This window comes from Chiloscyllium plagiosum, chromosome 23, assembly GCF_004010195.1.
Source record: "Chiloscyllium plagiosum isolate BGI_BamShark_2017 chromosome 23, ASM401019v2, whole genome shotgun sequence".
In the NCBI taxonomy this organism is placed as follows: Eukaryota; Metazoa; Chordata; class Chondrichthyes; order Orectolobiformes; family Hemiscylliidae; genus Chiloscyllium; species Chiloscyllium plagiosum.
Genome location: NC_057732.1, coordinates 16614248 through 16631420, shown reverse-complemented (window position 1 = coordinate 16631420; position 17173 = coordinate 16614248). Strand labels below are relative to the sequence as shown.

General features: G+C 41.4%; 1 protein-coding gene across 3 annotated transcripts in view; it reads left to right on the top strand.

Annotated features, from left to right (window-relative positions):
* LOC122561654 (copine-8) overlaps window positions 1-17173 on the top strand; it is a 356185-nt gene that overhangs the window by 149479 nt on the left and 189533 nt on the right. For all 3 annotated transcript variants that reach the window (XM_043713602.1, XM_043713603.1, XM_043713601.1), the window contains exon 6: window positions 6112-6188. In XM_043713602.1, the coding sequence (XP_043569537.1) occupies window positions 6112-6188 (77 nt within the window). The remainder of the gene's footprint in view (window positions 1-6111; window positions 6189-17173) is intronic.

The window sequence follows — 17173 nt, the reverse complement described above, 5'->3', positions numbered from 1 at the left end:
GGGGGGGGGGGGGGGGGGGGGGTGCTGTGTGCTTCTGCAGTCTCCTGAACGGCGAGCAGACTTTAAAAACTCCGAGCCCCAGGGGAAAGGCATTTAATCGATTAACCGAATAATCGATTATCCAAATGAAATAATGCCCGCCCATTACATTCGTATAATTGAAGTTCCCCTGTAGTCAAGGTCAGGGAGTTGTGATCACTATCACCAAAATGCTCTCCCACCGAGAGATCTGTCACCTAACATGGTTCGTTGCCAAGCACCAAATCCAATATGGCCTCCCCTCTAGTCAGCCTAGCTACATATTAAGTCAGGAACCCTTCCTGGACATACCTGACAAAAACTGCTCCATCCAAACTATTTGAACTAAGGGGGTTCTAATTGATATTAGGCAAGTTAAAGTCACCCATGACAATGACCCTATTACTTCCACACCTTTCCAAAGTCTGCCTCCTAATCTGCTCCTTCGTGTCTCTGTTGCTATTGGGGGAATCTGTAGAAAATTCCCAATAAGGTGACTGCTACTTTCCTGTTTCTGACTTCCATCCATACTGACTCTATAGACAAACCCTCCTTGACAACCTCCCTTTCTGCAGCTGTGATACTCTCCCTCATTAGCAATGCCTCTCCTCCACTTCTCACCCCCCATTCCTTTTGAAACATCTAAACCCTGGAACATCCAACATGCCCCTGTGATAGCCAAGTCTCCTTAATGGCCACAACATCATAGTTCCAAGTACTGATCCATGCTGTAAGTTCATCACCCTTATTCCTAATACATCTTGCATTAAAGTAGACACACTTCTACCCATCACATTGACTGCACCTTTGCCCTATCAAGTGCCTATCCCTCCTCACAGACCCACGCTGTATCTGGCTGTTCACTACCTGCTCCACCATCTGACCTATAGCTCTGGTTCCACACTCTTGCCAATATAATTTAAACCCTCCTGAAGACTCTAGTAAACCTCCTGGCTAAGATATTGATGCCCCTCCAGTTCAGGTGCAAGCTGTCCTTCATACATAGGTCCCATCTTGCCCAGAAGGCATTCCAGTTATCCACATATCTGAAGCCTTCCCTCCAGCACCAGCTCTGCAGTCACGCCTTCATCTGCACACGTTCTCTGTTCCTAGGCTCAGTAGCCCATGGCACTGGTAGGAGTCCTGAGATAACTACTCTGCTCATCCTGCCTTCTAGCTCCCAATCTCACTCCCTACATTCTCTTTTCAGCTCCTTGTCCCTTTCCCTACCTCTGTCATTGATACGGATGTGTACCACAACTTCTGGCTGCTTTTGCTCGTGCCCACAGAATCTCCCGTCTGTTCCTCTCATGAATGAATCTCCTATCACTATTGCTTTTTTATTCTCCCCCCTTCCCTTCTGTGCCACAGAGCCAGAGACCTGGTCGCTGTGGCTTTCCCCTTGTAGGTTGTCACCTCCAACAGTATCCAAAATGATATATTCATTATTGACGGGAATGACCACAGGGGATCCCTGCACTACCTGCCTATTCCCATTCCCTCTACTGACAGTCACCTAGCTATCTTTATCCTGCAACTTAGGTGTGACTACCTCCCTATAACTCCTCTCTATCACCCCCTCAGCCTCCGGACTGATCCGAAGTTCATCCAGCCCCAGCTTTAGTACCCTAACGTGGTCTGTGACCGGAGTTGGATGCACTCCTCGCAGGCAAAGTCAGCTTGGGTCCACTTTTTAACAAAGTTGCTCATTTGTTTTGGGAAGGCAATATGTTTTATAGGGAAAGAACTTGGTAGGACACTTTGAGGTAGAGAAAGTAAGCAGAATGCCACAGTTTGGATGATGTATGGGAAGGAGAAGCATTGTGCCATATTACTTGGTAGGGAAAAAGGAGAAATTGCATGCCAAAGGTTTTGGAAAGTGTGAACAGCAGTATCTAGAAGCAATAAGTGAAATTAGATACATCCAAGAAAGCCTAGTCGTTGCAGATCAGTATATTAGCAATGTGGTGAGAAGGATTGGTCTAAGAAGTAGGTGTGGAGTCAAGCATAACAATTCTTGATAAGAGGGTCAACATGCTGTACAAAGGAAAGTAGAAAGAGAAAGAACCTGTTGAAGGATTTGGTCAATGAGAATATTTTCTATTTACTTGGTAGAACTATTAACTTATTCAGAGAATTCTTCAAAGTTTTGTATCACCAGGAATGATGCCGCACCAGGAATGGGCTGACACAGTGGATCAGTGGTTAGCACTGCTGCTTCCCAGCGCCAGGGACCTGGGTTTGATTCCAGCCTCGGGCGACTGCCTGTGCAGAGTTTGTACATTCTTCCTGTGTCTGTGTGGGTTTTCTCCGGGTTCTCCGGTTTCCTCCCACAGACCAAAGATGTGCAAGTCAGGTGAATTGGCCATGGGAAATTGCCCATAGCGTTCAGGGATATGTAGATTAGGTGCATTAGTCAGGGGTAAACATAGGGTAGGGGAATGGGTCTGGGTGAATTACTCTTCGGAGGGTCGGTGTAGACTTGTTGGGCCAAATGGCCACCAGACATTCTATTCTATTCTAATCATGAACCATGAGTGCATTGTGAAAGCAAAACTTTTAAAATTAAATTCAGGGAGAAAATATTCTTTGTAACTTGATTAAACATGAATTTTGCTTTAAAATGGAAGTAGAAATCTTACTTGCCCTTCCTTATAAAATTCTCTTACAAAGGAATTTATGGGAGAGATGTTGTATATGAAAATGTAGGATGTTGGAAAAACACTTTTTGACTCTGATCTCCAGCATCTGCAGTTCTCACTTTCTCAATATGAAAAAGTGTTGACTTCACTTGTTTGACACCTTTATGAGGTTCTAATAAGTGGTTTTTTTCTATTATTTCTTTTGTCAATGCCACAATGTGTCTTTGAGAAGGTTAAAAGGTGTCAAAACTTTTGTTGTTGATATTTTAATGGTCTGTTTGATTAATGCTTTTATAGGTTTGTGGGAACACCTCTTTTATTTCAAAAATTAAGAACAGAAAGCTTTTTTTCTAAGAAGTTTCACATATCTGGTGTTACCACAGGGATATCTGTACATGGCCTATATTGGATGAATGGGCATGGAGAATCCATGACTTTTTTGAAGAATATGTGCTGCTGTGGGGGTGGGTTGGATCATGTATTAGTTGAGGAGAAAGTGAGGACTGCAGATGCTGGAGATCAGAGCTGATAATGTGTTGCTGGAAAAGCGCAGCAGGTCAGGCAGCATCCAGGGAACAGGAGAATCGACGTTTCGGGCATAAGCCCTTCTTCAGGGCTTATGCCCGAAACGTCGATTCTCCTGTTCCCTGGATGCTGCCTGACCTGCTGCGCTTTTCCAGCAACACATTTTCAGCTCATGTATTAGTTGGCCTGAGAGCTTGGCGTTGGCCTGGGATGGGTTTAGTGTGAGAGCAGTTAGGCTAGAGAGCCTAAAATATAAATAAACAACTGTCATGGAGGCCTAGAGAACCAAGGTGGACCTTTTAAACAGCCTGCCCTTGGCAATCGGCTGTACCTATGGCCCATTCCAATTTTCTCTCAGCAGTGGTATATCTTGTCCCTGGATTGAAAAATAATCTTTAAAAGGGGTTTATATATTGTACTGGGCGATCTGTCAAGTCTGGAAATCCTACCTTAATCTACCCTCCTTGGTCGTGAAAATCTGCCACTATATCATCGAATTTATGGAGCTGATGTGTCATATTTTGAATCCATAACATTACGTCCATCCTCGTTATTAGTGAGCCCCTGTTGGCTCTTCTCTTTGTGCCAGAGAATTATCATTGTATGGTGCTGTAAGTCTAGCCCATTTACCATTCTGCTGATCTCTCCCTGCTTTCAAATTCTGAAGGGGCAATGCCAGACGGAGAGATTTACCTTTTCTTTGGGTGAGGTATAGTGGTCCTTTTCAGGACTGTTGGATTAGGATGGTCACTGCTTATTGAGTACAGTCAATAAAATAGCTTTGAAGCATCGGCAGTGTTATACTGCAGGAAATGTGGATGTCAGGATGTGTAAAACATCATTCCACTAACAGTAATAAGATGAAAAATTTTGACTTTTAGAATGTTACATCTGCGTTTCAAAACACAAAAATTGTCCACATTCTCAGCAGCTAAAGCTCAGTAAAATCTCCAAGTCTGGGTGAAGCAGATAGCTGACAGGGAACATCTTGCATGCCTGTCTATTTTGTGCTTTATTTATAGAATCACAGAATCCCGATAGTGTGGAAGCAGGCCATACTGACTCTCCAAAGAGCATCTCACCCTTCCCCATCCCATGGCTAATCCATCTAGCCTGCACATCCCTGGACATGATGGGCAATTTAGCATAGCCAATCCATCTAACCTGCACATCTTTGGACTATGGAAGGAAGCTGAAGCACCCAAAGGAAACCCAGGGAGAATGTGCAAACTCCACGCAGGCTGGAATCAAACCCAGGTTCCTGGCACTGTGAGGCAGCAGTCCTAATCATTGAGCCACCGTGTTGCCCCAATATCCTTCAATTTAATCTTCTTTCTTTTAGATTCTTGTATTTAATTTGGTCCTACCACAATGCAAGTTGATCACCTTTTTCTGTCTCCTCTAATTAGTCATCTTTTAATTCCGCAGTCTCACACCAATGCATCTTTCCAACTGGTATCAGTCCTCCCTCTGCTGCTTCTTCCTGACAGATCCATCTCTATCGCTTGCCTCACCATATCTCTCCTCTCTCTGCAATAGATGACAATGCCATTTCAGTCTCTCCTTGGTTATTTCCTTTGATGTTCTGACAATCATCATTGATCGACCCTGGTGTTCTGGTTCCTGAGCTTGTATTTTCTTGTTTCCCCATATATCGACCTCAGACATTTGAAACACCTCACTTTTTCTAAGTCTTCATCCATTTACCTTGAAACCTTTGCTTCCGTTCTCTTCTGTAGGCTCAAATTGACCAGCCATGTTTTGGATCTTTGGTCCATGGGGCTTCATATTGTAATTTTCAAGTGCTTTTCTCCAGTTCTTCAAATATTTGGACATATTCTCGTCATATCCATCCCATATTCGACTGAATCATTTAATAGCTTTAAGGCAGAGATTTCCAGATTCCTGCTCATTAAGGGGATGAAAGATATGCAGGATATGTAGAGTTGAGGCTAAAATCCAATCAGCCATGATATTATTCTTTAATGAGTGGCCTGATCTTGTTTTATGTTATATGCTTGTAATGAATAAGTTCAATAATTTTATGAATCGATATTTTATTGTTTATGTTAGCAAACTTTTTTGAATTTCTGCAAAGGTTGTTTTCATCCATTACCTGGAATGAATGGATTGATTTATGAGGAAAAGCTAGGTAGGCTAGGCCTGTGTCCTCTGGAGTTAAGATGAGTCAAAGGCAACATAATTGAAAAATGTAAGATCCTGTTGTGACTTAACCACTAGAAGTTGAAAGGGTGTTTCAGCTTGTGGGAGAATCTAGAACTAGGGTTATAGTTTAAACACAAGTGGTTGCCCATTTAATACAGAGATGAGGAACCATTTTTTCTTTGAGGCTTGTGATACATTGGAATTCCCTTGCTCAAAAGGCAGTAGATGCAGAAGCTTTAAATATTTTTGATAGAGGTAGCTGGATTCTAGATTGTCAAGAGGATGAAAGATGGTCAGGAATATGTAAGAATTTAGATTTGAAGTGAAAATCAGCTCAGCCACAACCTTATTAAATGATAAGGTTGGTTTGAAGGGCTGAGTGGCTTATTCCTTGCTGGTCTCTGTCTGTCAAGTATAAGTTTAAATCATTTTATGAATTATGTTTTATTGTTTGTTAGCAACCTTGGTTGAATTTCTTCAAAGGTTGCTTTCAGCACTCACCATACGTTCAGAAAACGATTAGTGGATCCCCTGGAGCAGTTGCTAAAATTAGCTATTTGTACTGTCCTCCAAGTGAACCGCTGCTCCTCCATCAATGTTACAGTGGGAGAGCAGGAGAACCCCTATAGAAATCCCAGCGCTTGTGTTCAGTATTAAATTGCAAGGCACTCTTAAAAAATATTGATCTTATTTTTTCTATTCCTTGGTTGCAAGTGGTAATTGCCATCTATCGTCAAATGTATTTTTTTCTGAATTTCAGGACTTTCTGGGTCAAGCGTTCTGCACATTGGGAGAGATAGTTGGTTCGCAGGGAAGCAGATTGGAAAAACCTCTTGTGTAAGTAAAACATAGACTATATTTGTGGCAAATGGGCACCATTAATCAGGGAAATCCTTCTGTCAAGCCTTGTACATTGCTTGCGTACAGATGGGTCAGCTTTAGATTCATATGGGACTTTGAACTACGCCCGCCCACAAAATTTGAATTTGTTACTCCTGCTTTTTGAGCTTTGAGTGCCCCTTGATATGACATTGCTGGTACATGTGCACTTCTGATGCAAGCTCTGGCAGAATATTGATGATCGAGTATTATTCCATGCGTAGTGATGCTGTGTTAATGGATCATGATGTCAAATAACATGTAACCCTGATTTCACATCGGTGCTGTCATTGCAGAGCTTCCTGCTTGACCAGGTTATCGAAACAGGGTCAACCACATTCAGTCACAGGAAGGACTCCTCACTAGAGCTACTTGAAGGAGTCGCTAACCTGATAAAACAGTTTCTATAGGCTGATGCTACCATAGGATTCTTCAAACCTGCTTAAGTCTGCAGGGAATGGTGTGACATTTGCTGAACAATCCTGTCCTGACTTCCAGGGTTTTGCACAAACTAGTTGTTCCTAGCCATGCATTGCATAGTCAGGTTGTGTGGGAATACAGTATAACGTGGAGGATGAGCAGAGAGCATGCAGTGAAGGGGAAGTTGCTGGTTGGGGAGAAGAGGGAGAAGTTCCCTTAGTAGCAGCCTGTCTCGTAAATAATTATCCAACCAGAGATTAAGCAAGGTATAGCTTCTGAGAAGTCTGCACTTTAGTCAGGACATCCTCATTAAAGTCTGCCAACTTCCGAAGCCACAACTGTAACCTCAGAGTAGGGCAAAGATGGCATTAATCCTCAGGCAGACAAATTGTTGAACTATTTTGCGACCCTGTTAGTGCCTTTACACTTTGCAGTTAATAACCAGAACAGCAGCAATCTAATCTTCCACTGTAGCACTCAGAGCTTGGGTGGCTGTTGGAAGCTGTGAATCAGCCATGCTTGAGTTCACAAGTAGAGTTGGCTATCGTGCTCATGCTGGAAAGCCTAGGCTCCAAGGTTTGGCCAAGCCCACTGCCAAATTGATGCTAGATCCATCCATGCACGCTGCCATTGACTGCAGCTTTCTGGCATTTCTCCTAATCCACCAAGTGTTTTATTGCACATACCCACAGGCCTGCATTTGTAGTGTCTAGAGCACTGTCCTTCATTTTACATGGAAGTTCCATCCCAATCCAAGTTGAACAGAACACCAAACGTTTTTTTGAGAATTATTGATATTCAGCCACTTATTCTATTAGACATGACTCAAAGTTTAGAATAGTGATAGTGGTAAATATTTGCACATTGACACTCCAGGAAAATACAAGAGGTGATAAATTCTGTTCGCCAGAGTGGGGAGTTTGGAGGCTGGAGGGCTTTAATCGAGTGGGATTTGCAGTGTACTTGAACCCTGCTGCCTATCTGCCTCCAGCTGAATTACGGAAATCCAGTGATTGACTTTCTCCTTCTGCTGATTGGAGGCCTTGTGGCCAATTAGTGACCATTTAAGGACTGAGTCTGACCACTGCTGGGCTCATCACCACATGACATGGTCAGTAAGTGAAACCATCCAGCCAGCTCTGGGTGCCTGGGGGTGTCCCTCGGTCAGCGGCACTCAGTGCCCGACTGACGGACTGAATATCAGGAAAAGGAGTTTCTGCTTAGAGCCAACATCCTGCCATTGCTGACAAGCAACTCCCTCCCTGAACACCCCCCCCCCCCACCCCCCCCGCCACTCCAATTCCCTTTCCTACCTCATTCCCAAATACAGAGGAACCTTGATTATTCGAAGGACATGGGTGGGCATATTTCATTTGGTTAATCGAATTCCGGATAATCGAATGCCGGATAACATAGTTCAGCCATGCATTGGGACCTTGCAATCTTGCCGGATCATCCAATATTCAGATTATCAAATGCTGAAAAATCAAGGTTCCTCTGTACTTTCCTGTAGCCTGCATTACTCTGTGATCCTGGGATTCCAGACCCTATGCTTCTGGCAATGCTCATGGCCTCTCCAGTGGTGCTGCTGAACTCTGATTGGCTGGCAGACATGGTAGGGTTACAGTCAACCCTTGGTGACTTGGGTATACCTTAGTGGTGACCTTGCTACTGTCCGTTAGATTTGGAGTAGGACAGACATTCCCTGAAAAAGACAATGTGGATTTATTGCTAGTTTTCCAGCTGGCAGTTGAGAGCTGTGACATGTTTTGATCACATAGATATATGCAGGATATTTTGTACCCAACCAATCTGTGCCAGTGTTTATGCTCTACTTGGGCTTCCTCCTGTCGCTTCGCCCCCATGTTAACCTACTATCATAACTGCCTAAACCCTCTGAAAAGTCTAGATGCATTTAAGAGATAGGTAGACAAGCATTTGATGAATAAGGGAATCGATGATTTTGATGGAAGGTTTAGGTGTGTAAAGCTATTAAATATAAAAGGGCCAATGTTAACACAAGGGTAATGCTGAGGTCCATTAAAGAACATTGCTGCACTTATCATTCCATTCTTGCTTAGATTCTGATCTGGGAAGTAAGTAATCCAATCTCATGCTATCAGCTCTCCCTAGCCTTCAACACATATTACTTAGTAGGTGCATGGGATTTCAGCAGAGCTGACCTATATTCTGATATTAACATCATATTCCCTCTCTGCAATTATTACCACTTCCTCTTCCTTTTTTTCTGTGACACCTGTGATCTCCAGGTTCCTCTGTTCTCTAACCTTTCCTCCTGCCGCATTTGTTCTTTCTCACCTTTCTCTACTGGAGAAAGCCCATCACATTTTTCACCCTCCTTCTCCAGTTCTGAAGAAGTCATATTGGCCCTGAAACACTACTCTGTTTTTCCCTCCACAGACGTTGACAGACTTGCTGAATTTGTCCAGAACTTGGTTTTTATTTCAGCATCTGCACTATTTTGCTTTCAAAAGCTTCAAAAATGGAATCAGATCCTACTCTATTGAGACCTTCCCCATTCATCTGGGCCTGACTCTGGACATCATTGGAAGCCCAGATGGACATTTTAGTGCTGCATTCAAATTTAAGGTTAACATGTACCAATGTACAGACATGTCTGCTGCCCTGGTTGGTGTCTAAGTCATGTGACTTAAGTTAAACTGAGGATCGAGATCTGCAGTGACTAAGCAATTTCAGGTGGACTGCTTACCAGCTGCCAAAAGATGAGGCCAGAACTTGAGATGGGGAAAGTCTTGACAAATTCAGCAAGTCTAGCAATATCTGTGGAGGGAGAAACAGCGATAGTTTTCAGGTCCAATATGACTTCTTCAGAACTGACGAATAGGGTGAAAAACGTGGTAGGTTTTCTCCAGTAGAGAAAAGTGGGAAAGAACAAATGCGGCAGGAGGAAAGGTGCAGAAAAGGTTAGAGAACAAAGAAACTTGGAGATCACAGGTGTCACAGAACAAAAGGAAGAGGAATGTTAACAATTGCAGAGAGGGAATATGGGGTTAACAGCAGAATATAGGTCACCTCTGCTGAAAGCACATACGCTTACTAAGTAATATTTGTTATAAGTTAATGAGAGTTTATAGTGCAAGATTAGATTACATACTTCCCAATATTATGAGCTGAACTACTGTTTCCACATGTTCCATTACACACGAGTAAACTATTGTTTGTACTGTATACAGTGAGAGCAAAAATAAAATTAATTAGTAAAAGCTCTGTAGCCATGATCTCAGGCTGGTACCTGTGTGTACATTGAAAACAACTAGCTCTATATCTCTGTTCTTCATTGATTGAAGGGATTACTTGTTGTATGCAGAAAGAAAATTTCCTCGCATTTAATCTCAATGAAATGAAAGTTATCCTCTTCAGTTTTCTATTGTTCTTTTACCCCTGCTTCACATCCTTTTCTTTAATCGAAGGAGTTTATTGAAGCTGTGTGCAGGTGCAAATGTCACTACCATCCAGTATTGTCATTACTGTGTTTTTGCAAAGTAGTTCTCTGAGTCTAAACTTCTTTAGAAAACTTCATGGGTGTGGTTTACTTTAAATCTGTACAGCATGAGTAATCTGCCAGTTCTAAGGTAGGCTCGCCGGTCACTTCCCTGCCTTTAAGAAGTTTTAGTGATTTGGATCAGGACCATGAATTAGATTATTTAGTTGACAGTTTTGTGCTTTTGCTATTTTTGTGGGATTGATGAGTATGTGGAAAGATCGAGATCTTACACTGCAAGATTGACTGGTGATTCAACAAACTGGTTACCTGTAGATTATTACAGGGCAATTCAATGGAAATGTTATCATTGAATTAAGATAGAAATCAAAGCAAACACTTGCTGGTTTGAGACAGAAATCCTGATTGCACTTTGGACTGAGAGAGCTGCCATGAGATATGAGAGTAAAGTTCCTCTTTGTTATTGCTTGACTACCTTGTGGTGAATCCTACCCTTTTCTCTTAACCTTGGTCCTGAAACCAAAGCATGCTGCTATGTGTGTACTCATCCTAAGTGGAAAATCACAAAAATTGACGATGTTCCTCTCTGTGGCGGGCCAAGGCATCAGTTGAGTCCCAGTTTTATAACTCCTACCTTTGAGTCAGAGATCATAAGTTTGAGTCCCACACCAGTCTGTAGGCACACAATCCAGGCAGACATTTCAGCACAGTACCTGGTAAGTGTTCTATTGTTTGAGGTGACATTTTTATTTTAAACTTTAAACAGCCCTTGCCTGAATTCTCAGATGAATGTAAATAAACTTATGTCATCCTGAAGGAACAGGGGTGTTTTCCCCATGACCTGATTAATATTTACCATTTAAACAACAAAACCAAAACAGATTATTTGGCCATTTATCTAATTACTGTTTTTATGTAGTTGTTACGCATGTATTATCTACTATGTTTTCTTGTATTAAGATAGTGACCACAATTTAAAAAGGTCCTACATTTGCTATGACGCACTTTGAAATGTTATGAAATATTGAAAATGCAGATTTTATGTACTTAACCACGGCTTAGTGGTCTCAAATTTGAGCTAGTAATAGTGGCAAAGTTGCCAGTTATTCACTGTCATTACTCCTCTGAGACTGACAGCACTGTCAATAGCCTGCATGTACACAGTGAAGTGCAGCCACTTAAATATGTTAGTGTCTGTTCAGAGGGTGCATTGTGAAGTTTGTCCCCCACTTTCCCCAAACAGTAATCAAATAAAAATCCATTGAACTGATGTGGAATTCCATATTTACATTATTAATCCAGCTGTAAAAACAATACCTTCGAACAAGCTACATCTCACTGGGTAGGTTTTGTAACTGGGTTTTGATGTGGGGTAATAAGTCATAATTATGTAATTACTGAACAGCCTCACTGGCCCTGACAAAGAAATGTTAAACTTGTTAAACTTCAAAGGCCTTCATTACGATTGTAAATTCCACCATGTTGTATACCCTTTTAAAGGTTATGATGTTTTAACTTCTGCTTGCAATCTATGTGTAAATCCCAATCATTTATTTTCATTCCTATTTGTAAAATGTATACATTAAATGCAAAAGGGTTCAATGGTTTTTAATTTCTGGTTTGCTGTCTGCAAGAATACTTAATGAGATTGGTACTTATCCTGTTGGATACCTGGAGATTTCCTTGACTTAAACTAACTTTGGGAAGCGAAAGTCTGCACCACAGGTTGCTTGATCAGTCTGGGAAATTTTATTTGAAGCTGTTGCTGAGTGCTGTTTCTTCCCTATTGGCTACAAGATCTAGCCATTCTTTTTAAATTCGGCAGTACTGGAGCTGTGATGAAAAATGTACTGGTCATAACTTCAAATAGCTACATCTATTGTGTTTGAGGACCATCTTAGCAAGACATAGAATTAAAGGCACCCTTTAAAGTTGTTGCTATGGAGTTGTGAACTCTACATTGCATTGAAGGAAATTGCAGGACATCAACTTGACAGCAGCATGACACGTGTTCCCATCGATGATGCTGACAACAATTTAGTGGTCATGTTCTTTTTTTAAAAATATAACTTGCCAACAGTAAGTAAACAATGCTTATGTTTATAGAACTATGAATATAAAGAACATATAGAACCAAGAGCCGACATTAAATAGGAGCAGTTAGTAATTAGATATTAGAGTTCTGTTTTTTGTTTCAGAGACCTCGAAGGACATTTTGTTCCTCACTATGTTTTGGATGAAAATTGACGATTTATGAAAACAAATACTGCCAGTCTTGTGAAATGCAATTTCTTTCCAAACCTATACTTGATATTAGCAAGATGTGTCAAAGACTAAAAATCATACAACACCAGGTTATAATCCAACAGGTTTATTTGGAAGTACAAGCTGTTGGAGCGCCACTCCTTCATCAGGTAGCAGCACTCCGACAGCTTGTACTTCCAAATAAACCTGTTGGACTATAACCTGGTGTTATGTGATTTTTAACTTTGTGCATCCCAGTCCAACACTGACACCTCCACATTGTGTCAAAGACAGATAACTCAGATAACTCTGAAAACTCTTTACTGACTCAGCAGTGCAGCTGAAGAAATCAGATTGTCTTTCACATAACATTCAATTTCCTAAAAATAACTTTTTTGCAAGCTTTTACAATTGAAGTTGTCTAATTCTAGAACTAATGCCTGTTTACTTTTGCAACTTGTTTATATCTAGTGAGAGCTCATTTTGAACAGCAAAAAAATTTCATTAGCAATTTTCATTGAGACATTGTCTCTAATAGCTTTAAAAGGTGAAAAGAAAGTACTGATTTTCTCCAGTGCCCATCCTTCAATATGTTTTGTTTTAAAAGCTAAGACCAGTCAAATCCAGAAAAACTGTTCCAACGTAAGATCAGGTAATAACCTCTGAATACAAATCGATGAGTGTTTTCAGAAAAGCTGGTTCATATGCGGAATGACCTACAGTTGTAACATTTAAAAGACATTTGGATAGGTACATGAATAGGAAAGATTTAGAGAGATATGGGCCAAATGCAGGCAAGTGGGATTAGTTTAGTTTGGGAAACTTGGTCAGCATGGATGAGTTAGACCGAAGGGCCCGGTTTCTATTCTCTATGACTCTCTGACTCGACGATTGAAAGTTATAAGGGGAGTACATTTAAATCATCAAACTTCTGTCAGCTCCTTGGAAGGTTGAAATTATCTTTATACCATAAATCAAGCTGAAGGTTCCCAGTGGAAACGTTAATCTGTCTTCTCTCTTTGTGAATAGAGCACATTTTCAATTTCTGTTTCAATTTCATTTCTATGTTCTTTCTTTCATTCTGGTAGTTTAATATTTGTCCAGAATTTTTTGGATGTAATAAAATTTCATGTCTTTATGCATATAATTATTCTCCTTCCTTTTGAAAGAAGTTTTTACTGTATGGAATGAGTAGAGAACTTTCTCTCATGGAAAGCTGAGTGTTATGCAGTGTTAAAGTGCCAGGTCCTTCTCATTCTGCCAGGCAGTATCAAACCCTAATTGCTTGGCCTGACCTTTCTAAGCCCTCTTTCCCCACTTATTTTAGAAAATGATATTTTGGGTGTTTTCAACTTTTTTTTTGATGTTGGACTGTAAATGTTCAATGTGGTAATTTCTTCACCTATTAAGAACATGTCCATCAAGGGGTGTGGCATCTGTCAATTACAGACAGAAACTCTGCAATTTCCCAATGAGTGGGAAATGTGACCAGGCTGTCATTTGGAAGATTGACCTTCTGAACCACTCATGGATTCATACATATATTACATAGCTAAGCAGATTTCAGTTACATGTTCCTGTCTGTGTTTAGCTGGATTCCAGTTAAACTCTATTGTAATATTAACGAGTTTTGAGAAGATTTGTAGCTCAGGTTGAGGTTTTGGATGTAGGTTTGCTCGCTGAGCTGAAAGGTTCATTCCCAGACATTTTGTTACACTACTAGGTAACATCTTCAGTGGACCTCATGCGAAGCAATGCTGAAAATTCCTGTTCTCTATTTATATGTTTGGGATTCTTTGGGTTGGTGATGTTATTTCCTGTGGTGAAGTCATTCCTGTTCCTTTTTCGGGGGGTGGTAGATGGGGTCTAACTCGGTGTTTTTGTTGATAGAGTTCCGGTTGGAATGCCACGCTTCTAGGAATTCTCGTGCATGTCTTTGTTTGGATTGTCCTAGGATGGATGTGTTGTCCCAGTCGAAGTGGTGTCCTTCCTCACCCATATGTGTGGAAACTTGTGAGAGAGGGTCATGTCTTTTTGTGGCTAGTTGGTGTTCTATCATAATATAGATTAGAGTGGTGCTGGAAAAGCACAGCAGTTCAGGCAGCATCCGAGGAGCAGTAAAATTGACGTTTCGGGCAAAAGCCCTTTATCAGGAATACAGAATCCTGTATTCCTGATGAAGGGCTTTTGCCTGAAACGTGGATTTTACTGCTCCTCGGATGCTGCCTGAACTGCTGTGCTTTTCCAGCATCACTCTCATCTAGACTTTGGTTTCCAGCAGCTGCAGTAATTGTTTTTACCTTCTATTATAATATAGTACAATGACTTGCATGGTAACATGTTGCCTTGATTACCTTAGTGATCTTCTGGATAGACACTTTAAAAATCCAATAAGATGAAACAATCATCATGCATTAAAAGTGTGACAAACTTTGTGTCACATATTACTTGCCCGAGGAAAGTTATCTTCTTGGACTGATGCAGTCATTCTGTTGTGGGTGCTCACACAGTGCTGCTTTGAAGGGAGTTCCAGGATTTTGAAACCATGACTGGGAAAGATTGGTGATATAACTCAAGTCAAGATAGTGTGTTGATTGCAGGGGAGCTTGCAAGGATAACCCCATGTGTTTGCTGCTTTTACTTCAGAAGGTTGTGTATCCAGAAAGTGCTGTCAGGCAAGTTTTGGTCAGTTGGTACCATATATCTTGTACGTAGTCCTGCCTATGTTCATCTGTTTTGGAGAGAACAAATGTTTAAGTTGATGGATACAATGATAACTGAGTGTGCTGTTTTGTCCTGGATGAGTTGAGCTTTTTGACATTTAGAGCTGCACTCTTCCAGGCAAGTGGATAGTCTGCCAGCTCATTACTAACCTTCTGCCTTGTTGATGGTACACAGGACTTTGGGAGTTAAGGGAGCAGTTCCTCACCTCTGAATTCCCAGCCTCTGACCTGCTTGATATGACTAGTCCAATTCAGTTTCTTGTAAATGATGGTGCACTGAATGTTGACAGAGGGATATTTAGGTTGGGATAGTTATGTCATTGAATGTCAAGGAGAGGTGATTAGATTTTCTCTTGTTGGAGATGTTCTTTGCATTCCACTTCTGAGTTATGTTATTTGCCATTTATCAGTGCAAGTCTAGATGTTGTTTAGTTCTTGCTGCACATGGACATTGAGTGCTTCAGTATCTGAGGAGTTAGTAGTGCTGAACATTGTGCAGTCATCAGTCATCATAAATGCTCAGTTCTGACCTTTGATGGAAGAGAAAGTCATTGATGAAGCAGCTGAAGATGGTAAGGCCAAAGCAATTACCCCAAGAAATTCTTGCAGAAATGTCCTGGAGGTGAGGTGATGGGTCTCTAACAACAATCTTCCTACGTGCCAGGGTCTGAGTCCAGCCAGTGGAGAGTTTCTCTCCTGATTTCTATTCACTTCAAAGTTGCTAGAGCTCCTTGATGCCACACTTAGTCAAATGCAGCCTTGATGACAAATGCAGTCACTTTCACCTAAGTTTCTGAATTCAGCTCTTTTTGTCCATTTTTGGACCAATGTTGTAATCAGGTTAGATGTTGAGTCGGCCTGGCAGCCGAGTGTCAAGGTACAGGTGATTGCTACATTAGTGCCTGTTTATAGCACTATCAATAACACTTACAATACTTTGCTTATATTTGAGAGGAAGCTGATGAAATGGTAATTAGCTGGATTGAGTTTATCTTTCCTTTTGCATACAGGACATGTCTGGGCTATTTTCCACATTGATGGGTAGATATTGCTGCATAGAACGTCTTGTCCAGATGTGCAGCTCATTATGGAGCACAAGTACTTCATTGTACTGCCAGAATATTGTCAGGGTCAGTAACGTTTGCAGTAACCAGTTTTTTCAGCCATTTAGTGACAACATATGACATGTATAACATTGGCTGAAAATTAGCATCTGTAACCTTTAGGACCTCTGGAGGAAGCTGATATGATTATCCACTCAGCACTTCTGGCTGAATTTTGTTGCAAGTGCTTCAGCCTTGTCTATTGCACTGACTTCCTGGGTTCCTTCAGTCTTAAGATTGGGGCGATGTGTGCTGTGCTCTCTTCCAATTATTTGTACAATAGTCCACCACCATCCATGACTGCAGGTAGCAGGACTTTGATCTGATCTGCTGGCTGTGACTGTTTATTCTTTCTATTACATGCTGCTTGTGTTGGCACGCACATGGTCTTGTTGTAACTTCACCTGGTTGATACACATTTTTAAGTAGCGAGCTTTGAGAAGATTTGTAGCTCAGGTTGAGGTTTTGGATGCAGGTTTGCTCGCTGAGCTGAAAGGTTCATTTCCAGACATTTTGTTATCTTACTAGGTAACATCTTAAGTGGGCCTCATGCGAAGCATTGCTGAAAATTCCAGCTTTCCATGTTTGGGTTTCTTTGGGTTGGTGATGTTATTTCTTGTGGTGATATTATTTCCTGTGGTGAAGTCACTGTCTGTTCCTTTTCTCAGGGGGTGGTAGATAGGGTCTAACTCGATGTGTTTGTTGATAGAGTTCTGGTTGGAGTGCCATGCTTCTAGGAATTCTCGTGTGTGTCTTTGTTTGGCTTGTCCTAGGATGGATGTATTGTCCCAGTCAAAGTGGTGTCCTTCCTCATCCGTATGTGGGGATACTTTGTGAGAGAGGGTCATGTCGTTTTGTGGCTAGTTGGTGTTCGTGCTAGTTTTCTGCCTGTTTGTCCAATGTAGTGTTTGTTACAGTCCTTGCACGATACTTTGTAAATGACGTTAGTTTTGCTCATTGTCTGTATAG